At 38.6% G+C, this 22,561-nt stretch overlaps 3 protein-coding genes across 7 annotated transcripts; 2 read left to right on the top strand and 1 right to left on the bottom strand.

The window, feature by feature from the left end:
* Positions 1-4,369: 4,369 nt before the first annotated feature.
* On the bottom strand, positions 4,370-11,561 carry anp32b (acidic (leucine-rich) nuclear phosphoprotein 32 family, member B). Of its 3 annotated transcripts, none has more exons than XM_041982113.1 (7): positions 11,258-11,561; positions 8,268-8,417; positions 8,055-8,177; positions 7,292-7,484; positions 7,009-7,139; positions 6,839-6,905; positions 4,370-5,111 (listed from the first exon to the last, which is right to left on the bottom strand). In XM_041982113.1, exons 1-7 carry the CDS (start codon positions 11,309-11,311, stop codon positions 5,032-5,034), a joined length of 798 nt encoding a protein of 265 aa, XP_041838047.1. In that variant the 5' UTR covers positions 11,312-11,561; the 3' UTR covers positions 4,370-5,031. The 3 variants fall into 3 exon arrangements, with proteins under 3 accessions (XP_041838047.1, XP_041838048.1, XP_041838046.1); XM_041982114.1 differs by having other exon boundaries at positions 4,370-5,114; positions 7,009-7,136; positions 11,258-11,559; XM_041982112.1 differs by having other exon boundaries at positions 4,370-5,114; positions 11,258-11,557.
* A 1,303-nt stretch (positions 11,562-12,864) lies between these two features.
* Positions 12,865-15,316, top strand: hemgn (hemogen). 2 transcript variants are annotated; one of them, XM_041982111.1, is made up of 4 exons: positions 12,865-13,391; positions 13,646-13,724; positions 14,162-14,745; positions 14,832-15,316. In XM_041982111.1, the coding sequence occupies exons 1-4, from the start codon at positions 13,325-13,327 to the stop codon at positions 14,936-14,938; spliced, it is 837 nt and encodes a 278-aa protein (XP_041838045.1). In that variant the 5' UTR covers positions 12,865-13,324; the 3' UTR covers positions 14,939-15,316. The 2 variants fall into 2 exon arrangements, with proteins under 2 accessions (XP_041838045.1, XP_041838044.1); XM_041982110.1 differs by having other exon boundaries at positions 12,866-13,391; positions 13,646-13,736.
* An 887-nt stretch (positions 15,317-16,203) lies between these two features.
* On the top strand, positions 16,204-22,529 carry trmo (tRNA methyltransferase O). Of its 2 annotated transcripts, XM_041982109.1 has the most exons (7): positions 16,204-16,958; positions 17,168-17,304; positions 17,674-17,848; positions 19,932-20,089; positions 21,430-21,505; positions 21,599-22,005; positions 22,139-22,529. In XM_041982109.1, the coding sequence occupies exons 1-7, from the start codon at positions 16,870-16,872 to the stop codon at positions 22,372-22,374; spliced, it is 1,278 nt and encodes a 425-aa protein (XP_041838043.1). In that variant the 5' UTR covers positions 16,204-16,869; the 3' UTR covers positions 22,375-22,529. The 2 variants fall into 2 exon arrangements, with proteins under 2 accessions (XP_041838043.1, XP_041838042.1); XM_041982108.1 differs by having other exon boundaries at positions 16,208-16,958; positions 21,430-22,005; positions 22,139-22,527.
* Positions 22,530-22,561: the final 32 nt, after the last annotated feature.

Raw genomic sequence — 22,561 nt, 5'->3', positions numbered from 1 at the left:
CTCAGAGGACAGAAATAGGACCTCCATCAGAATACTCACAACTTACTTCAGTCAAGTTTTGAGAGGGCACCTGTTTTACTAAAGGAATGGGAATCTATCCAAATCGTTCTTCATAATGTGTCTACGGAAATTTTGTAAAATAAAAAATTGTTGGTGCTTAAATGGAATGAAAGGTTTCAAAATCATTAGTTAACTTCAGACAAATGAAAAAACTCTCAAATCACTGCTACCCTCTCATGAATGGTTGATTACTCCAAGATTAAGATGCTTCATCCTTCACAAGGTCATAAAGCAACTTCATAACAACTTAAGGTATTTCTCACATTGGTGTTTATGTTTGAGTCCCCCGTTAGGAGAATGAATTACAGTGACGCATATGGCAGGACTACAAATAAAATGCACTACTCTCTAAAAAGCACTGCTGCCCATCTGCAGTTTTCTGAAGAGTTTGCTGACAAACAAAAAAGGCAGTTAAAAAATTTTTTTGTTAATACATGACAATGTTTGTCTTGTTTTTCTGCAGCTTTAGGGCAGGTGTTGTAATACAGCAGACTGTGAAAAAGTACTGGATAAACTGGATAGAAATAAAGTGCATAAATCTCTAAAATGTGAGACTGAGGCTGGGTTACTCTACAAAGCTGCTTTTGCCTCATTTATTAACCAAATCCTGTCTAATTATAAGATTTGTGTGAAAATCTAACAATGTTACAACCCCTTTTACTGTGTAAAATGTATGGCAAAGGGAGAATGCAATGATTTGTAGATCTCAGAAACCCAGTATTTTATTCATAATAGAAACAAAAACATCAATTGTTGCTTGAGACATTTAAATATTTTGTGAAACGTATTAGCTTATCTTGAATTTGATGGGAGGATCGCATCTCAAAATGTTGCATCTAAGGCAATAAAAGACTGGAAAAGTGAGATGTCTTAAAACAAAATAGCAGACGGAAAAAGCACCAAAGAGAGGCAGAGTCTCTCAAAAGGAAAGGTGGGAAAACAGGTTTTAGAGCAACATGTGTTCCCATCTAGATTAAATATGCAAAGGAAGGCATATTTCAGTACAACAAATCAAAGTTGCATACTGGACTGACCTGGCTGCAATCCAGACCATTCACCAACTGAAGATATTTGGCACATCATGAAACATAATATGACATAAAAGACTGAACTGCTGAGCTGCTAGAATCCTGTATCGGACAAGAATTGGACAACATTAATTTCCTATAGGTTTGGCAGCTGGTATCCTCAGTTCTCAGATGTTTACAGACTCTTGTTAAAAAAAGAGGAAAACATGGCATAATTTGTACAAACTGGGGCCTGAATTGGTGATTCAATATATTCTAGCAACCTTTATATTTATATATATATATATATATATATATATATATATATAAATATAACTTTTACTTTTCTTGTGGATGAAACATAACATTGTGTTACAGTAGCGAGTATCATCTTGAAAAGAGTAATGGTGAAACTGAAGATAATGATCAGCTGTTGCTTTATAATGAATATTGTGCAAAATAACTCAACATGCTAAATACAAACAACAGTAAGTGTCTGAGATGTTTAGTTATTAAAGCATCTATTCTCAGAAGTGACTTACATAACAGTGAAGTGATTTGTAGCACTCACTGTTTGGGTTTCAGCAACCTTTCACAGCTAAGTTTGAATGAGCTTCACTGCATCTGACTTAGGTTCAACAAAATGCTGCTGTGATGATGTGGTAATACTGTAATGTGTTGAAATAGTCTTTAAACACATTAAAAAATCTTTTAATTAAAAACAATTTTAAATCACTTTTTAAATTTGTTCCAAAGAAATAACATTTTGAAAGATTTAATTGAGTCAGCGTTGTGCAAGGTCATACTTCCCATGAACTAGTTCAGTTTAGTTCATTCAGTTTAAAATGAATAGTTCAAGTTCATAGTTCACCATTTCAGTTTGAACTAGTTCATTTCAGTTGTTTTAAGTTAAAAGTGAGAATTAAAGACTGAACTTGAGAAACCTGTAACTTACCGACTAACCTGTTGCTGGGAAGTCATACCCCTGAAGGCTGCTGGAGGTGTGATCTATGTTGTTTGGGGCTGTTGGCAGGGAATCTGCCCTTTCCTAATGGCTTTATTCCTAATGGCTTTATTTCTAATGGCTTTATTCCTAATGGCTTTATTTCTAATGGCGAGGACTTTCAGAAATCCTCTCAAACTGGATGGATGCTTCCGAGTGTATTGAAATTAGAAGTTGATGAGGCTGACGTTCTAACTGGTTATCTGTTTTGTTTAAAAATGATGGATAGATAGATAGATAGATAGATAGATAGATATTTTACAGGGATGAAAATTGTAGTAGTTATTGCAGAACATGTTCGGATCCACCCCTCTCACACACAAACATGCCTTTTTGTTTAATTTCTAATTTAAAGTTACATCTTTTGTAAACTATAAAGTGCCTTTAGAAAAAATGGTGTGAGAGTAGTTTGGTGCATAGAGGCCAGTAAAATAATGATGAAGACTTCAGTTGATGACAACATAGTTTTTGTTTATAACTTTAGTAGTCATTGTTCCATATTATAAATTTAAGTTTCCTTTTATAAACAAAGTAGAGACAGGTCTGGTCATCTTGCTCTCCTCAAGGAGAGTAAAGCACCATATAATGCAAGATGTCCACTGGTTGTTGTCCCCAAAATGAAATGGGATAATGTACTTTATACCAGTATACAATCTGAGGGACAAAGCCAAGCACTGGATGTGAGGCTTTGTAATTGTTTATCCTGTCTGTACAAACTTTTAAGTCACCCCCTTCCACTGACATGAAATGAATTGTTCTGTATAGAAATGTGTCATCAGTAAATAAAAGAACAAACTACTCAATCAACAGTATCTGGACTAAATAAAGTATCTAAATATGGACTTTTTGAAGCAAATAAACAGCAAATTTGGCAATAAACAGACTGAAAGATGACCAGCTGATTTAGCTGAGTTTTTGCATATAGTACAGACTGTGGATTTAGTCCACATTACTTGTATGATTATTGGACAGAACATCAATCAATAACTCTTGGAATAAACACATGAGCCTGCAATTGTTAAATAACTACTACTTAAAAGAATTTAAACCTATCCTTCAAGTCTGTCACTTTACTCACCATCACAGGAGAAAACATGATGAAAGCAAGTCAACATTCAGCCTTGTAGTCGAGTTAGCCAGAAAAACACCTTTCAATTCTAAGTTTTATGTAATAACAAATCATCTGGTATTTAAAAAGTCTTCGGATTAGATGCAACCTCAGATGAGCTATATGTCATTATCTCTAAAAACAAGCACACTTGTGCTGCTTTCATAAGAATAAAGAAAGTAAGCAGCTGTCTAGTTCTGCTATTTAAATGCATTAGACATCAGCAATGACCTTAGAGAAGCAACTGTAGCTGCCCATGAATCTGTTATGGGTTATAAAGTATTTTTCAAACTATGTGGAATATATCAACATTCATGACAGTTTCTCTGGAGTGGATGACATGGCAACTTTATCTTAACATCAGACCATTTAATGCTGGGAGAAAATACAAGAAACCCAAGAGCTCCATCCTAGACTCTGCCATGTTGTTCCTGACTCAGCATGTTATATAGCTGAAAAATTAGGCTTTAAAAAAAAACTGCCAGAAAAAAAAATCTCCCCAAAAAAGACCCAAATATTACCAGGCAAGCACGATGGTGTAGATGTGGTGATCTGGGCTGGGACTGAAGCCACAGGTCCAGTGCACCTTGCATTATTGTGCTGGTAATGACCTCCTCTGTGCATCTATTTTAGAGTCAAATGTGGGGCCATCTGTCACACAGCCAAATCTGGGTCATGCAAAAGGATAACGACTTCAGCCTCAGCAGCATATCTACAACAAAATATCTTAAATAAATAAAAAAAAAAAAATCAAGGGGTTGCAATTGTATAGTCAAAGTCAAGACTGTGCAGAACTATGCATTAAAATAAAAGCCTATAAACCTTAATCAATTGAAGCAGCATTGAACAATATTCCTCTACAATAATGAGACTCATACATGAAATCATCACTTGAAGTTATTTTTACGATGGTTCTACAGTCTGTTAAATCACACCGTGCACCTATTTTTTCCAGTTTTATTCTGGTTTATTTTGTTAAAATAAGAGTATTATATGGTGTGTGTTGATCATCTGAGATTGCATTTACCCCATTTTAACACCTGATAAGAACCAGAGGATTGACTACATCCTGATATGTAAAACATTAGAATTGAAAGATTGTTTTTAACCCCCTTTTCTTTTGAACAAATGTCAGAATGCTCAATAATTTGAGGTAATAATTAAAGCAAAGCAGGGAGAGAGAAAAGCCAAAAATGTTAACATTTTATTTACAAAGTTTTTTTTGTCATACAGAAAGTAAAAATGTAGCTACAACCTTGATTTGTGCAACAGGCGGCCACACTAAAAACCATGGCCTGCTGGTTGCACAGCTGCTATAGCAATAATTATATTGGGAAAAAATAAGAAACAGAAAGGACCAAAAGAAGAAAAAAAGAGGGTGAGGGGAAGGGGTGTCAGATAAACCCAACACAAAAAAAGGAAAAAAATTTCATCCAACAAAATATTAAAAGCACAGACCCAAAACTAGATACCAGTCCCAAAGTCCTCACACGGGAATACATAAAGAGGGATAGACGGGGAAATTGTGGAATGCTGAGTGGCGGGCTGCCTGAAAACCTTGGGGTGGGGTGGGGTGGGCATGGCAAGAGTGAGGTGGAGGTTGTTGGGTGGCTCTCAGTTCCATGGGAAAGGGGGGAGGAAACAAAAGGGAGAGAGGGTGGGGGCAGCTCCACTTGGCCCACCCGTCCGGTACAGTCTTGCCCCTTAAAAAGAGCGCAGAGCTGGGGATGGGGAAAGGTGGAGGGTAAACATGGATTACAAAGGCGGTGCGAGTTGTTGGAGGGTGGGTGGACGTTCAGGTTTGTGGGGGCAAAAGGTGGTAACTCGGTAGGCTCTCGTTTTCAGTTTTGCTATTAATCGTCGTCTTCCTCATCCTCATCCTCATCCTCATCCTCTGGATCTCGCTTTCTCTTCTCGCCTTTGCCGGTTGCTTCTGCTGTAGAGGGGAAAGGGGGGGTGGGACAAAGAAGACATCTGTATCATATGGTGTCACTGAACCAATATCACACAAATGATCTTCAGCACAAACACAGTGAACAGGGTTCAGTCTTCAGCTGGTAGAAATCCCCAAACTACATCTTGGGCAGTATTTAGGAATTTACTGTCAAGTTTTGTTTTGTCCTTGCATGTTATAAAATTCAATGAACTTAATGTGAACATGTATTTTTCTCTCCCTGATGATTTACATCCTTTGATCACATTAATCTCATTGAGTTATGATACAGTCTAGGATGCCTTCAGTTATCTTGTCATGACTTGGAGTGGTGGCTTCGCTTATAGACATAAAAAAAAGACATGAAAAGAAGTGGAAACGTATGCTTGAACCATTTTATCTCACTGTCACATCTGACTTAAACCACGAGCACCTCTAACTACACATCAATCTAAAAGCTCCACAGCAACAACATGAAAAGAGCTGAATGTGTTTAGTAATCACAAAGTAGTTCCTACAACTGTGTTTAGGTGACAACTTGCAGAAGCTCCATGGATACGCTGGAATTTATCAACCTAAATTAATTTCAGTCAACGTTTCACCCAGTGCACAACCGAACAATCAATTGTTTTTATGACCGAAAATCTACAGAACCATTAAGGTTGCATTTACACCAGTCTCGTTATCAGACCCTAGTGCAACCAAAGTCTGATTGTTTTAAAGATGTAAACTCCAATCAGCAAAAAAACATAGGTCATAGTTTTCTTTTGTTTTGTCTTCTCCTTTAATAATTCTTTATGAAGCGTCATCTCTGGCGAGGAGGGTAATACGTCGTTTATAAAGGTCCAGTTTCTTCAGCTAAGTGCAAACTCAGGCTGAGTGTGGCAACCGTCAACTGAACAGAGTCCCGAATCGTACAGAACCTAGCGGACTATTAGGTGTAAAAACAACCAAAGTTTTCCCTTCAAGCAAACCTTTTGATTTCTAGGTCACCTGACAAGCTCAAAAGTTAATGTGAAAGAAGTGAAATACGACCACAAAACAAGTCCCTCATGCTGGATAACAGATATGTGAAGACGTTATGTCCAGAACTCCACCAGGGAGAGACTCTGATGGGGTCCTAAGAAAATTTGGAACTATGAATGTTTCACAGTTATGCCATCAACAGAAGCTGCCAAATGAGGTCATGTTTAAGATGGTTTCTCCCCTGCCTACATCACTTGTAACTTTTTCAAACCTGAGGGTTTTCTGGGAAACTGTCCACTGAAACTTTTTATTACGTAATATGAAATTAAAAGAAACGAGGCCTTCAGTATTTAATGCAAGACACTGACTTTCCCCACAAGTTTGTTGGTATTTAAAATACATTTTTATACCATGCCTAGAAAGTGTTAACATGATTCGTGTGGCTGTTCAGGAACGACAAGAAAAACAATGCATGTGGTACTGCAGGCCTAAATGGGTTAAACTACAAGTACAGAAAAATGACTGGATTAACATTTTTACTGGTGACTTTTTGCTTTAAAGGACAAAAATCTAATCAAACATGGTCTACTCGTGTACTAAAAAGTTCTTTGACACTGAAGTGAGTCTCGCCTTGAAAGCTGTTAAAAGATTAGTTGTTGGTCACATGACAGTGTTTTCATGATTTATTCAGACTGAGTATTCTAGGTTTTAATCCACAAAGCTCAAAATGGGCAAAGAGGTTATTTTAAGGAGCTACATACCTTCTTCATCTTCATCCTCGTCCTCTTCATCTTCATCCACTTCTCCGTCCTGACCAAAATCTTCCTCCTTGGTGAACATTTCACAAGTTAAAAAGAGAAAAGGAATAAGACATAAACAATGCATCGATGTGCTTTAAACAAATACAAGATTTTTTTTTTTTAATTTTTACCTCATCTTCACCGCTGACTTCCTCATCATCCTCTTCTCCTTCTCCTTCTACTTCCTCTTCATCTTCCTCATCATCATCTTCCTCGTCAAAGTCCTCTTCTTCGCCATCCTCATCTTCCTCCTCCTCTCCTTCTGGAATAATATAAAACAATAAATACACCGAAGAGCCACAAAAGCAGAAGTGCAACCATGCTGCATTTCATTTATATTGTTGTGTAATTACATCACACACTGCTATCGTTATGATTGTAATTGTAAACAACACACTTCTGCAAACTTCCTACCTTCATCTTCATCATCATCTACACCATCTCCATCCACTTCTCCATCAGAGTCTGAGGCTTCCCTGTCCTCAATGTCATACCCATCCAGGTAGGTGAGCTGAGGCAGCAACTTAAACACACTGTCTCTGTAGTCATTAAGGTTTGTTACTTCACAATTGAACAGGTCCAAACTCTTCAGGTTGTCCAGCTTTTTCTGTTGATCAAATGCAGTGACATGCTGTGATGAGAAGCTGCTCCTCAACGCAGTAACTGTGTTAACTCAACAAGCCGCCAGTGTGCATAAAACATGAGATTTACAGTCGGATGACAGATTTATTACCAACCAGACAATCTGCGAGACTATTACCATTCAGTGTAGCATCCCTTTAATATTTCTAAGTGGATTACGACAGCAAGCCACATGGGTGCAGATCAGAGCTTTTTTTTTTTCTTTTTTCCCAATGCCTAGTTAACATAAGTGATTCTCTGGATTAGTGGACAACTGTCTACATTTGGTTATTTTACATGTCAGTTTTTTAAAGTGTCAGGAGCAGTCTGTAAAAAAGCTCACACCAGCATGATGCAGTGTTCAAATGAACAAAAAGCAGATTTCATTATTATTAAAAAAAATCCCAACAATTCAAACATATATTTTGTTTTAAATGATAAATATCACAACATAAAATACCAGATGCACAACATCAGCACAGACAGTGACCTAGCCCCCATGATTTTTACTGGGTGTGCAGTGAGTAGCATCTATATAGCAGATCTAGACACATACCAATGGTTCCAATGTGCTGATGTCTTTCAATTTGTTGCCACTCAGGTTTAGATGTGTGAGGTTGGGTAGTTTCTCTGCTAAAACATCAAGGCCGCCACTGATTCTGTTGTCACTCAACTCCAGCTGCAAGATAAGTACAAGGAGATATTAGTGCTGCTGACACTTAACCACAGTTTAATATAGAATTACATGAAGATGAAACATCAAACTCACCTTTTTCAGTTTTCCTAGTTTAGGTAGGTTGGACACTGAGATTAAGCCAACATTTATCAAACTGAGGAACTCCAGGTTGACAAATTCAGCTGTGAGGCCTTCGATTTTCCCTTCAACCGATCGACAATTATCAAGGACAAGTTCTCGTACCTGAAATTTCAACATAATAATAATTATATTTCTTTAAAGTTATCTCCAACTCTCATTACGATTCAACCATAAACATTCTATGTGTAAAGTTTTTTTTCCCCAAAATCATTAATAAAAAAGCATTATAAGCACCACATACAATTACACAGTCTGAAGTGATTAATAAAATGAGACATCAGGGGTATCAATGATCAATGTAGAGATTTTGATCAGTATTAATTTTATTACACTTTGTGTATTTATGTAAATTACTGCATATACAATTAGATGTGGCCTCATTTTCACATTTAAAACACACTTTCAGAAAACTAATTTATAAAGTCTCAATATTTATAAAGATATAAGAAACTGGGAAATTATCATTAAGATTTAACAGTTTTTTCCCGTAACCTGTATAAGATGGGTTTCCAATGAAAATGTGTGGTATTCTATATCTATTCAAAAGAGCTATTCTCAAAATGTGCTTTCCCCCCCTCATATTTAATAGTAGCAGTGCTGACCTCCCCAATTTATATAATTCATATATGCACATTTCACAAATAAATTCCAGCAAAACCAGAATATTTGATAATGATAAATTTATTCCCTGGCTTACAGTGGTTTTTCAAGATATCGTTTCCACTGGATAAACCTCAGTTTATCCAGTGTTTACATTTCTGTTATGAAAATTTATGCAAATTAGCACTTTCATCTAAATATAATTAAGTTAGCAAATACATACACAAATTTGCCCCCCAAAAAAGAGAAAACAAAAACAATATTCGTTGTTTTTATAACTGATAAAAAAGCAGAGATTCATCTGGGAAAGTGCTGAAATAAAACCAGTAAAAACTTTGTTCCCATGTAATGTGTAATGTTAAAAAGATATTTTGTGGCTTTAAATATTAGGAAAACAAATGTGAAGGCGGAGTTACTTTGAGTCTATTAAAGCTCACACTGGTTGCGCAATTAATTGTTGGACAAAAACGTTGCATAAAAAGTTGTTGTTGACTCTCAAAGATCACGTTTACCCAAGTAAAAACAGCCAAATGAACAATGTGTCTCGCGCTAAAAATGTTCCGCGTCACAGTGTGCTTCACCAAACATAATCTACTGCTTTCTTAGACAAGAGGAAGAGAAAACAGCAGCTTCCTCATGGCCTGCTGATGCACTCGCTAATGACAAATGCAACGATTTTGGGAGCTAGCTCGCTACAGGCTAGCCATTGCCCCTTTTAAACGCTGCCGTGCAGTAGAGGAGCAGCTACAGAGGTCTGTCTGCCCGCCATTAGACAACCCAACAGCAACGGAAAGGATTGCGAATACACCCTTAGTAAAGCTTTTCTTTTTCTAAATGCCATCTTTCATGGGGGAAGTGGAATATTTCTCGTCGTCGAACGAACGACCGATATTGCCAGATTGTTAAAGAATCGCTTTCAGGTCGAAGTTGTGGAGGAAAGAGAACGGAAATTTAGTAAAAACAAAGATGGAGACAGTTCCTTTCTCCCAGGGCTTCAAAGACGACAGAATGACAACATGGCGATTCCTGGGCTACAGTATGCAGTCCTCTGAACACTCCAATGGCGGAAAGTGCTGTTTAGAATGAGCGATTACAGTGACTTTCACGTTGCCAAAATTATGTTGATGTTCATAAATTTCTTTTAATTCATGCATGAGTCGAGCGGAAACGCCGACAGTCGAGTTTTTGGTTTCCCACGCATGAAGCGCGAGACACCGGATCTCCGTGTCACTCAGGCAGGCTGAGACGGTTGGTGAAGCCGCGAGACAACACGTCGACCGATTTCATTGCAAATGCAAAGTTTTCCTTTAGTAACAACAACTGTAGAACACAAGGGTGTGTTTTGAGCTTACATGTGGATGGATTTTGTTGTCTTTGCCTGGCGTAGAGAACAGGGTAATATGGCGGGAACAAATGACTAAGTTAGCTGGCTGGTGTCTGATCCTGAATTATGGGAGCAACAGACTTCATTTAAAAAGCGTGCAATTTTGGGACCAGTACAGATGAAAGGGAAACATGGTTGCTATGTATCAATGTAAACTATTTTTGGGAGTATCTGCTGTGCGTTTCTTTTAACACATAGGAACGGGACACGCTTGAACGTGGGTTTTAAAGAAATGAAATACAAGAGTGGTTTTCTATTTGGAAAAGGACCATTTACTGTCAGAGAATATGAGTAACATAACTTAATCGTGATATGGATGGCTGTTTTTGTTTTCTCCTGAATTTGTCCATTTGATTGTAGTGTTGAGGTGCCCGCAGAAACGTTGGTATATTATTCTTGATTCTCGTTTGCCATTGATAAAACTCGATTTAAACACTTGAAAGAGTGGTGAAGTGTATTTGTAATAAAAAGCGCCCGTTTTCAGCAGTTGTGCTTGCAGCAAACATGGCTTCCAAGGACTGTATAAAATATAGCACTATGTACATGCCAAACGCGGCGCAGGAAGCAGATTCCACGATATATCAGCATTAAAATAAGTTTACTAATTGTGCTACAACGGTGGAGTCGAGCTGTACCGTGTGTGCACCACTGACCAAAGAGGCTGCGAAACGGTTAAAGCGCTGCAATAATATCAGCAAGCTGGGGGAATCGCCGTTTCAAAGTAACCATTGAATATAGCTTTTCTCGTCTCGTTACCCTTATACGCCCAATCCAGAACAGTATCAAGGATTAAGCTTGTTGTGAGTGTTTTCCACTCTGTTACAAAAGAGAAACACAATCTAAAACCCATGTGGTCACAATTAGCTTCACAGGTCACTCGCAAAGCAAAAAAAGTAGCAAGCTAGCTAGCGGGGCTAGCCAGAAAACTAAGGGTTGGTTTTAAAAAAGCACGACTCACATCAGACGGTGTCCTGTTTCTTAGCTCCAAGTGGATCCTCTTTTTCATGTCCATCTTCCCCTGTGAAAGTTTAACTTTTCTCTCTTGGGTTTTGGTGGGATCTTCAGTCCAAAGGCAGAGATGCCCTTATGGAGGGAGAATATAGGACTGTATAATGAACTGAGCCAAACGCTAAGTTAGTCGGAGAGAGGGGAAACCATGGAGGGAAACGGGACTGAAACAAAATATATGCTCAACAGCGCCATCTACGTCCAGAAACGCCCATCGCTTCTGAAAGGGCATTGCAGTCAGAAAACATGACGCTGCCCCGAAACGGTGTTATGGTGCAATTTATTTTTGCAAAGAAATTAATATGTATTATTATTATTATTATTATTTTGTGGAGACACGCGACATTCTTTTCTAAAATATATATATTTTTCATTTAAGATATGCAGAAGATATATGCACAGTCGCTCTAAATAGCGTTTACAATGATAAAGTAGGTCATATGATGAACTTTATGTCTGACTTAATAAAGAACTTAAACCTATGTTTGATTTACTTATTGCTTTATGTTCATTGCGTATACGTGCACCAGTCATCTAACATAATTTAGAAAGCGCATTTTTTTATATTATTCAAACCTGTTGTCTAACAGGTTTGGGTGGCCTTTGTAATTTTGATCAATAAATTCATTGTCGTTTACTTGACTTTAAAATGCTTGATTTTTTCTCTCCCTTTTTCTCTGTGTGGACAGATCAGTAGAAAGGAGGGTGTATTTGATTTGCAGTAAAGAGAGCATTGTGTGTGCAAAGGGAGGGTAGGGCACCCCCTAGAACCCCACCCCTTTAACTTCCTGAGACATCCGAGCCCTGAAGTAAAAGACCATTCAGTATTTCAGAGCAAGGCTGTTGAGTTTCCCTAAAACTGCAGAATCTTTTATTATTTTTTATTTATTTATTAATGAAATTAAAGACATTAAATGTCTCGTGTGTGCCCTGAAGATGGCGTTGTCGTATCAATGACTTCCTATTTGGAGATATCTGCTCAGACATTCTTCAGCTGTCGGGGTGGGGGGGTTGTGTGTGACAGACAGCCCTCTTTGCTTTTCACTGTAATAGTAATGCTGTGACACTAGGCTCATTCAGCATACCTGGAAAGAGTCCATCAATGTCTGCTGGACTGTTATCAGCTATAGAAGTTTAACTGAAATTAGACCAGATGCATGTCAACACAGATACTGGATGCAGGTTTTATCTAAAGAAGTTTGAATTTTAAAGTATGACGCTTTTTTTTCTTAATCAAAATTGGACAGAAATATTATTATTATTATTATTTTATTTATTTATTTTTTAGTGGCTCAAACACACACACACCATGGCTCAATGTGTTGTGAGAAGATTGAGAACACTCCCTAACTGAGCGGCACTCCATCTGAGAGATAAGACGGGCATGCCCCTGCTCTAATTTGAAGACAGGATTTCTCTATTTGTTTCTGCAGCAGTTTTACTTCATCCCAAACAGAAACCTCTAGCATGTTTTACTAATTGGTATCACAAGCTTGCATATGGAAATCCACATGTAGGCCTTTGGAATATTGCTTTATTTGAAGTCATATTTAAAACAGAATAGCAGCCTACCTTTATTGCACCTCCCTGCACAATTAAGTAGTTTACATCTTGAGTAATAGTCCAAATTCAACCAGGAATTCCCAAGATCAAAGCTCATGTTGGCTTTGAGACTGGCTGCTGGCTTTCATGCAGTCTACATTGTTTTACACAAACTCGGGCAGTTACAATAATTTTTTCACTTTCAAAAACTGTCCACCTCCCTCCTCTAACACACAACTTGCTCCAGTCTCTTTCCCCCACCCCTCACCCCCTTTCTCTCTGACAGTACTCTGCCAACTCCTCCAGCTTTACAAATATGATAAGGGTAAAGCTGCAAGAACTCTCCCAGCACCACGGTAATGGTTAACCAGATAATTCTTCTAGGGGGTGGGAAAAGACAACAGTCAGAAGGTTTTCTATCTTCTTTGCTGTACTTGCGCGCCTTTAGTTGAATTCATTCAAAGGAAGGGTCAGAATGGACGAGACGTTGCAACAGGAGAAAAAGCAAGAGTCGGAGTATAAAAACCAGAATGAGGAAGAAGGTAACGATCATAAACTCCTCTCCTGTTTTGAAATAGTGTGTTGTGAGACAGTGTGTCCACAACAGGAGGTTGAATGAGTATGTTATGTGTGTTATGGTGTGCAGTGTGATGTGTTTTTTTTGTTGTTGTTGTTGGAGGGGGGGCTATTCTGACACAAATAATTATATCAACATTTAATCAGTGTTGCAGACTGTTAAAAACTCAGCATTGATTTTATACTGCACCATATCAATGTATGGGTTATTGCTTTGCAGGAGGGATCCGTCGTCGATTGCGAGACAGAGACCTTCTCAGGAAGAGAAGAGCCGAGGCAGAAGAGAAGGAAACTAACCAGTGGGTTTGGGGGTAAATTTGTTGAAGAAAAAACACTGTCAGTGTTGGAACAGTAACCCACATTTACTGCACAGCTAAGAAAAATCTTTTCACATTCAAGTACTCACATTTATGAAAGGATACCGTAAATATTTGCTCTGATATAGCTGAGAGTGGAGTATAAGTTTAAACCTCACCCATAAAGATTTTGAAGCCTTCTACTGTATGGGTTTACTTTACAGTACATGGTAAAAACACTATCAGCTACCTAGCTGCTTATCGCTCCTCTGGTTTATATTGAATATGAAGCAAGAGGAAACCAAAGGTTGCTCTGCTCAGTCTGTTGACACCCCAGATCCCAGTCAAGGACTTTGTACTATTAACTTTGGAACAATATCACACAGAGCTGTGTTAATGCCCACTGTTGTTGAGCTTAATTACGATTGTCATACTCTCAGGTTGGAGAGCCAAAGAAAAAGATCAAGAGCTGAGTACAAGAGTGGCACAAAGAAGAGAGGGAGGCCCAGGAAGACTGAACCAGTTCCGCAATTATCGGTCATTCAGGAAGATGCTGCTGTGACTCAGGAAGCTCCAGCAGTAATAGTGGCACCTGAACCTTCTGCACTCATCTCAGATCAACTATCAAGCTCTCTGTACCCAATACTGGCAGTGGAACCACAGCCAGTTTCTTTCCCAGTGGCCCCTGCTCCTGCACCAGTGCTTGAATCTGTCCAGAGCTCCGTCTTTGCTCCTGCTCTGACCTCTCCCACTCCAGTTAATTCAGTTCTAGATAGCTTTCCAGCTCCAGCACAAGATTCAGCTTCACTTCCAGCGCAAGCTCTTGATGCTGTTTCAGCCCCAGCTCTGTTCCAAGACTATGTCCCAGCAGCAGCACTTGCTCCTCCCTCAGCTCCTCCTCAGGTGGAGACCCTCTACACAGAGTCCCAAGGCGCAGAGGTCCTTGAGCAGGTTCTGATTGAAGACTTGGGCCCAGATGAGGATGAAGAAATCTCTCCATCAAAAGACAAAGGTGCTGATGAAGGTATGAATGTTATAGAAATACAGCCGTAATGCGATCTCTACATGGAACTCTGTCCCGCTTTTAACTATTTTTCTGTTTTTCTTTAGGTTTGAATGAAACTCTGTCAATCAATGTGCCCGAGCAAAACACATTGTACTCAGTTCCAACCTTGTCCTCCCCTCCTCTCCCACAGGAATATCTTCCTGGAAACTGATTGTAATTTTTTTGTTCTCCCCAAAATCGACTGTCAGATGTTCAATTCAAAACCAGATACTTCCTTTTAGGTCAACTTTGTATCTGAGTATTACGTTGGTTCATCTGCAGGATGATGATTGATGTCCAAATGTGTTGAGTGTAGACATTGCTTATCTGAAATGTAAATTCAAACCAAACCTGTGTGGTTATTTGGTTATTTATTTTAGGTTGCAAACTTTATCTGTTTTTTTTAACTTTGCATTTGACAAAAAGTTAATTTTGCCTTCTTTATTTAAAGGAAAACACTATAAATCACTTGTGAGTTTGTAATGGTGTATTCTTTTAAAGTGATATTGTTAAAACATGTATTGAATCCAATAAAACACACTGCTTATATAAAATTATTTTTTGCTTCTTTATTTTAACAGTGTATTCAGTAACCACAAGTGCCACTGAATATTTGTAGAATAATTGTAGAATATACAATTTTCCTGGTTTTATGGAAGTTTAAGTAATTTCTATACTCTAGTGAATGACGTTAGTGGTAAAAAAAAGGTATCAATATACTACACAAGGTATACGATAAAACAATATCCAAGGGTTAAAACATGAAAATCATGAATATATAACATAAAACATGATATACCTTTATAGGTAGAAACTAACTAATATGGAACATGTTTTCCTCTTATTTAAGTTTGGTATTGAAATCCTTTTTTTCTAATATTTTCTGCCCTACAAAACTGAACATACAGGTTTGTAAGTAAATAAACTAGGACACCTGTGAGACATGTTTGCATTTTTTTTTTGGAAAAAAATAATTTATTTTTTGGCTTTCTGTAACCTAAACCTTTTAGGCCATAGTTTACCTTTTACAACAGCTTACATTTTACATGAATTATTAATTGATTTAGGAAGAAAATTTGGTTATTTTCACGAGACTATCAACTCCTGTAATATCCAGGATTCAAATAAAAAAAAAGAAAGAAAATCAGCACTTACAACGGGATTAATTCTGCCTATCTGAAACCTTTTTATCTGCATATTTATCTCATTACCAGGTATATTTCATTTTAGTGTACAGCGTGATTAATATGATCTAATCTGTGCCTTGTTTGTTCAACCACCAAAAGTCAGACACTTTACCTAAAAGAAAAAAAAAACAAAATACTGGGACTGACGCTACATTACAGTAATTAATCGATTAAATGGTTATTGTTGGAAAAGAAGGTGTATTATTCAGACCTATTTTATAATTTCATTGTAATACTGCTATGTTGCATATGGAAAATTCTGCAGTTCACTTTAGTTGAAATGCAGATGTATTGCCAAAATGTTATTTAAGTCTAAAAAAGAGAAAGTGATGTATTCATAAGTTTGGCTCCTAAAACATAACTGTTCACATTTTAACTTCTGTATGAATGCTCATGTCAGAAGCTTTTTTAAAAAAAATCTTTTTTGTTTAATATAACAGTGGAATGCATTTCGTAGTATGCCATCATTTGCATGTAAAATATGAACTTGTAGGGTAGTTTTAGTTATTACTTCTGTCAGTGCTGTTTATTGTTAGTCGCTATCAATCCCTCTCTGCTGCCCCCTGCTGGCAGAAACATGACAAAATGTTTTCGTTCGGTTCTCGTAAAAAAATTTTATCTGTTCATTTAGCTCAATGCACGCGTCATTAATGGGTAATGGCGGTGAAACAAAAATAGCTAAACAAAATACTCTGAATATGAAAAACAAGGGGATTATTTTAATGTTTCATATAAGGAATATGTTGATTGTTTTTTTCACGTGAAACATTCCTGGTTGGCCAACAATAAAATCCACCATGAGCTTCCGCATTCGGACTCTCCCACGTGTTTCTTCCTCCTCGGTATGTTGTTTCTCTAGCACCTAGAAGCGGACAGTCAAGTTGTGTCCTGCCGTTTTCCCCTTTAATTCAGAAAGATGACTCCGTTGTGTGATTGCTGTGGCGAGTATATTAATAAACTAAACGAGCAGGTGTCTGTGATGCGGAAAGAAATCAAGAACCTAAGGTATGTTTATCATCCGGTTATCCGATGCAGATAGAAAAAGCTGCAAATAACTCAGCTATCGGTTTATGCATATATTTATTTTCTTTAGAAAAATGCGTAACATTATGGAGAAAAGCTAATTTTATGTTGTCTTGATCTTTGTAGATTCCTTACATGTTCTTCGTAAAAATAAATAAACAATGAATTAAGTCTTCCTCTCCTTTCCACAGGCAGATGCTGGACAGTGCTGTTAGAGCTCATCGCAAACATCTAGTATCTGTTCAGGCTGCTGTGTCAAAGATTAATCTCTCTAATGATGAGAAGGAAAGAAACCATTTACCATCACCACAGACAGCATTAGAGCAAGGTGACCACCATTGATACATATCTGAAGCCACTTACACTTATAGACAAGTGGAGGAACTGTTTACCTTTTTATTCAGTTCCTAAAACTAAATACCACTGATTTATTTCTGTTAAAAATTTACAAAATTAGCTAAAAAGTCTCTAAAATGTTAAATAAAAAAAAAAAGTAAAACTACCTAAAATGTGATTAGTGATTGACTCCTTACTCATATAAGTACAAACATAGAATAAAATCCAGTGCAAAATACTAATTAAATAATGAAAGTGCTGCATATAATTTGCACAATTAGCTGAAGCCATGTGCAGTGTGGACAAAACCAGTACTGTCAATATATATATGATATAATATTGTCAATTGTGCATCTTACAGGACACATCCAGACGGTGCCAATTGGTTACATTAGTTCCTGTTTTTCCATGAAAAATGGGACACCCAGACAGCCCACCGTGTGTGGTCCCTCGCGGGGAGAACTACGGATTAAACAGAGTGTGTTCAACAACCCCGAGCATGCCCTGGTGGGCTTAGAGCAGTTCTCCCATGTCTGGTAGGTGAAATGTTGTTGGTGTGCTGCTGCTCAGTTTATAGATGTCACAGTCTGGTCTGGCACCGAGATATTGATGTAAACTTGCACCATGTTATATTGATATAATACACTGCTCAAAAACAAACACTTGACACCTCCTAGATCTTGATGAATGAAATATTTCAGTTGAAAATCTTTATCCATTACATAGTGGAATGTGTTGAGAACAAATTAACATAGGAATGAATAATGGAAAAATCAAAATCATTAACCTGTGGAGGTCTGGATTCAGAATCATATTCAAAATAAAAGTGGAAAGATCATATCATAGATCACCTGATGAGAAAACGGATGTTCTCCTGAGGGGTCTCCTCCCATCAGTCAACCCCTGGATAGTCTGTGGTGCAATGTGAATGGACCAAGACATGATGTCCCAGAGGTGCTTGATTGAATTCAGGTCTGGTGAACAGGCAGGCCAGTCCATAGCGTCAATGCCTTCATCGTGCAGGAACTGCTGACACACTCCACTTGTCATGCTTCAGAAGGAACCCAGGTCCCACTGCTGCAGCATATGATCTAAAAATGGATTTGAGGATGTCATCCTGGTACCTAATGGCAGTCAGGGTACCCCTGGCAAGCACATGGAGGTCTGTGCGGCCCTCCAAGCATATGCCTCCCCAGACCATCACTGACCCACCGCCAAACTGATAATGCTGGAGGATGTTGCAGGCAGTAGAACAATCTCCACAGGGTCTCCAGACTCTTACATTAGTCACACGTGCTCAATGTGAAGCTGCTTTCATCCGTGAAGAGCACATGGTGCCAGTGGTGAATCTGCCAATCCTGGTGGTCTCTGGCAAATACCAGTCAGGCTGCACGGTGGTGGGCTGTAAGTACGGGCCCCACTTGTGTACATCAGGCCCTCATACCACCCTCATGGTGTCTGTTTCTGACAGTTTGGGCAGAAAAATGAACATTAGTGGCCTGCTGGAGGTCAGTGCTCCTCCTGTTCCTCCTTGCACAAAGGAGCAGTTAGCAGTGCTGCTGCTGGGAAGTTCTACAACAACCTCCTCCACCTCTCCTGGCATACTGGCCTGTCTACTGGTATCTCCTCAATGCTCTCAACACTGTGCTGGGAGACACAGCAAACAATGATGTGCCATCCTGGATGAGTTGCACTACCTGAGCAGCTTCTATGGGTGTGCAGACACCACCTCATGATCTAAAAATGGATCTGAGGATCTCATCTAGTGGTGAGGGCACTGGCAAAATTCATATGTGACCAAAAATCAGCCAGAAAAGATGAAGACAGGGAAATGGTCTGTGACCACCACCTGCAGGACCATTATTTTATAAGGGATGTCTTGCCAATTGCCTCTCATTTCCACCTGTCTGTCCCATTTGTACAACAGCAGGTGAAATTGATTTACAATCACTGGTACTTCCTAACTGGACAGATTGATATCTCAGAAGTGTGACTGACTTTGAGTTTGATTATGTGATCCCTTTATTTTTTTGGTGACTGGCGTTTCAAGATCAGTGAACTGAATGGAGTCATGGTCAATCCTTAGATGGTGTTTCCCACTAGGGCCAAACTACATTTGACTTACTCCTTTTTTTTCCTGCAAAACCAAAGTCTCCTCCAAGTTACGGATCTCCTTTTCATTTGGCTCCAAAGTAAAATGTGTCCACAGTAAAGCTGCTGTGTTCGGTTGGGGAAGTTTATTACATTTGTGTGAGTGGATGTTCACTGCAATGTGGTTGTTTGAGTGAAAGAAGGGACAGTGTCTTAAGAAAAGCAGTTTTTAATTAAATCTTGACTTGTCCCACTGAGCTGCAGCAGATAACAATGTTATTATGGCATTAAAAGCATGTCAGGAGTTTTCATGTTGAAATCTAATTATCAACACCGTCCAAAGCTTTTTAAAACTAGTAATGTGTTTAAGTGTTGTAGAATTTAACATTAAAGGTGGAGGAGGTGTTGTTTCCTTCTGTCAAACACATATTGAAGGAGGATTTAAATTTTTTTTTTTTCATATTGCTGACTATGTCTGCCCATTGCGTATTTCTTTTAATCTTTTTTTCTTATATTTAATCTTCACAGGATCCTTTTTCTCTTTCATAAAAATGGGCACCTGAGCTGTAAAGCCAAAGTGAAGCCTCCCCGACTGAACGGACAGCGAGTTGGTGTGTATTCGACACGCAGTCCACACAGACCAAATGCTTTGGGTCTAACGCTGGCGAAGTTGGACAGAATTGAAGGTGAGCATTATTAAAGGTGAAATATGTAACATTTTACATTTAATTTTGTAGCTCACTTGTGCACTGGCAGTAATGCTTCCAACAACGCAACCCATAAACTGAGGGCAGCATTGCTGTAGTCTCCTCTCACAAACTTGGGTAAAATGACTTAAAGCACCGTGAACTTGATGTAAATAAAATTTCAAGACACTTTTTCTGCCTGAGTTATGTCAGATAGGTTTTCATGGGAAGTGGTATGGAAGACAATGGATCTCATGATCCCACACTGCTAGGTGATGTTTTCAATTACACTGCATTTCCATAAATAAAAGTTTACCAATCTGCTGCCAACTGTTAAGTTTGGAGTGTGTGTCTCTGTGCAAAAGGGAAGAAAAATGATAAAGATGCAGGTAGTTGTGGACAAGCTCCATCAAAACTATAGCAATGCGAGTGGCCTCATGTTATTAGCGTGCCAAATGTACACTAGGAATGTGTGACAACCATGATACGTATGCGGGCAAACACCAGAAGAAGACCCTCCGCCATTGCTGAGGTGGCATTTCTGTACATGTGAGGGCAGAATAGATAAGAATCTGACTATTGTCTTAACAATGTCAAAGAAATCTGGAAGGACTTAAACAATTCAGCGTTGTTAGAATAGCAGTGGAAAAATTCTAATTGTGGTTAAAAAAAAAAAAAGAAAAATAAAGTGAATCCGAAGAACATGGAGCTTTACACAATAAAGATGCCACTAAGAGGGGCAGGTTTGTTGATAGTGTTTGTTCTCTGATGGCGATGCGTTTACTTGGAGCGGAACACCCGACAGAGAAGAAATGACATACTGGTATGGCCGAGGAAACACAGGGTTTTATTCCAACAACAAAAATACGGTAAACTTAGGTAAACACTTGGCAGTCTGACACTAAATTGTACGTGTCCATGTTGCTATCCAACTTAATGTAACACAGCAGGTTGTGTTTGTTGTGCTAGTTAATGCTAATGGACTAGGACTTGGGATACACTTGCTGTGAACGTTCCTCTATGTTTGTGTATATACATGTTGCAAACAACATAAGCTGATTTGTGTGCATGAATTGAGGATAAATACATAAAGTTAGCACTGGACTGCAGTCTTTCAACCAGATGTTATATTACAAAGTAAGTAAAGCTTGGTCCCTCTTAGAAAATCAGTACTTTATTGCTCACTTTTTCATGTAATGTTCGTCCCATGTATATATTGATGTTTGATGATATAATACTTTGACACATTCAACCATTTGGTCTGTCTAAATATTCTGCTTTCAGATGTAGTGTTTGCCAGAAAATCTAATAAAAGACAAATGGATTTCTCTATTTTCCAGGTGATACGCTACATCTGTCTGGCATTGATATGATTGCTGGCACACCAGTCCTGGACATCAAACCTTACATTCCAGAGTATGACTCCCCTGACACCAGGATTAATTTGGATTTAGAACAATTTGAATCGAACACAGACCAACCAACTGCAACCCCTCTTTTGGTAAATAGGGAGGTGACCATGTCAAACCTTGACAAAGTCTTGGAAACGGAGAATGCTGATGTGGAGATCCTCTTCTCAAAAGACAAATCTGAAACTGACGTTTCTTTTACACATTCATCCAGTGCCAGTGAGCAGCTTTTTCTGCCCAAAGATCTTTACAGTGTGTTAGAGGAAGTTGAGGCCTTTATGATCCAAGATGACATCTCACAACATGGTTGTGAGGGCAAGTCTAGATTGTCTGAGTCTGCTAAAAGAAAACAGACAGCACTGGCCATGGACCACCCCTGCTATGGAGAGGAAGCCTGTGCAACTATTGCTGGCTGGATCAAAGAGCCCCCTGTTGCAAGCCTGGATGTTCGCTTCACCCCCCATGCTGAGAGGCAGCTGGCAGAATTTGTTCCCACACACCTGACAGGTAAGGTAATCAGTAAGCAGATGAACGACTGCTGTGTTTATTTCCACAAGAGGGTGCTGTTGTGATTGAGATTTACTTGGAATGCAGTTGTTCATAGCAAAGTGGAGAAAAATCTAATCTGTCTCTCACACAGGACTTCTCGAAAGTGACAGACCCAGATTTAAGTTTCTGCACAGCTCAGAGGAGGCTGCTGCTGCCATCAAGGGGGTTCTGTCAGCAGACCCCAGGTCAGTGTATCGGAGGACTCGCTGCAGAGACAGACTATTTTTCTTCACCCTTGACACAGCTGACATCACCTGCTGGTTTGGACATGGTTTTGCTGAGGTACTGCAGGTCCGACCTGTTGAGCGCCACATTGTCTCAGTGTGAGAATCCGATTCAGTGAAGATTCACAAGCAGATCTTGTTGAATGCGACTGAATATCATTTTTATGCAAATAAAGTTATAAGACATTCTTTAAAATTTTGCAAATGTTAAATGATGTACATAAAAAGTTGTGTAAATTAACTGAATAAAATGTTCTGAAACAATTTTAAAAAAAAATTTTGTTCTTTAA

This window comes from Melanotaenia boesemani, chromosome 4 (assembly GCF_017639745.1).
Source record: "Melanotaenia boesemani isolate fMelBoe1 chromosome 4, fMelBoe1.pri, whole genome shotgun sequence".
Taxonomy (NCBI): domain Eukaryota; kingdom Metazoa; phylum Chordata; class Actinopteri; order Atheriniformes; family Melanotaeniidae; genus Melanotaenia; species Melanotaenia boesemani.
Note: the sequence above shows the minus strand (reverse complement) of the source record. Positions and strands in the feature narration are given on the sequence as shown.

Coding starts and splice junctions, on each gene's coding strand:
- anp32b (XM_041982112.1), bottom strand. CDS start 11,311: ATGGACATGAAAAAGAGGATCCACTTGGAGCTAAGAAACAGGACACCG. Junction 7,485..8,054: donor TCAGCACATTGGAACCATTG/GTATGTGTCTAG, acceptor TTTGATCAACAG/AAAAAGCTGGACAACCTGAA. Junction 7,140..7,291: donor AGATGATGATGAAGATGAAG/GTAGGAAGTTTG, acceptor ATATTATTCCAG/AAGGAGAGGAGGAGGAAGAT.
- hemgn (XM_041982110.1), top strand. CDS start 13,325: ATGGACGAGACGTTGCAACAGGAGAAAAAGCAAGAGTCGGAGTATAAA. Junction 13,737..14,161: donor ACTAACCAGTGGGTTTGGGG/GTAAATTTGTTG, acceptor TCATACTCTCAG/GTTGGAGAGCCAAAGAAAAA. Junction 14,746..14,831: donor AGACAAAGGTGCTGATGAAG/GTATGAATGTTA, acceptor GTTTTTCTTTAG/GTTTGAATGAAACTCTGTCA.
- trmo (XM_041982108.1), top strand. CDS start 16,870: ATGACTCCGTTGTGTGATTGCTGTGGCGAGTATATTAATAAACTAAAC. Junction 16,959..17,167: donor AAAGAAATCAAGAACCTAAG/GTATGTTTATCA, acceptor TCCTTTCCACAG/GCAGATGCTGGACAGTGCTG. Junction 17,849..19,931: donor GAGCAGTTCTCCCATGTCTG/GTAGGTGAAATG, acceptor TAATCTTCACAG/GATCCTTTTTCTCTTTCATA.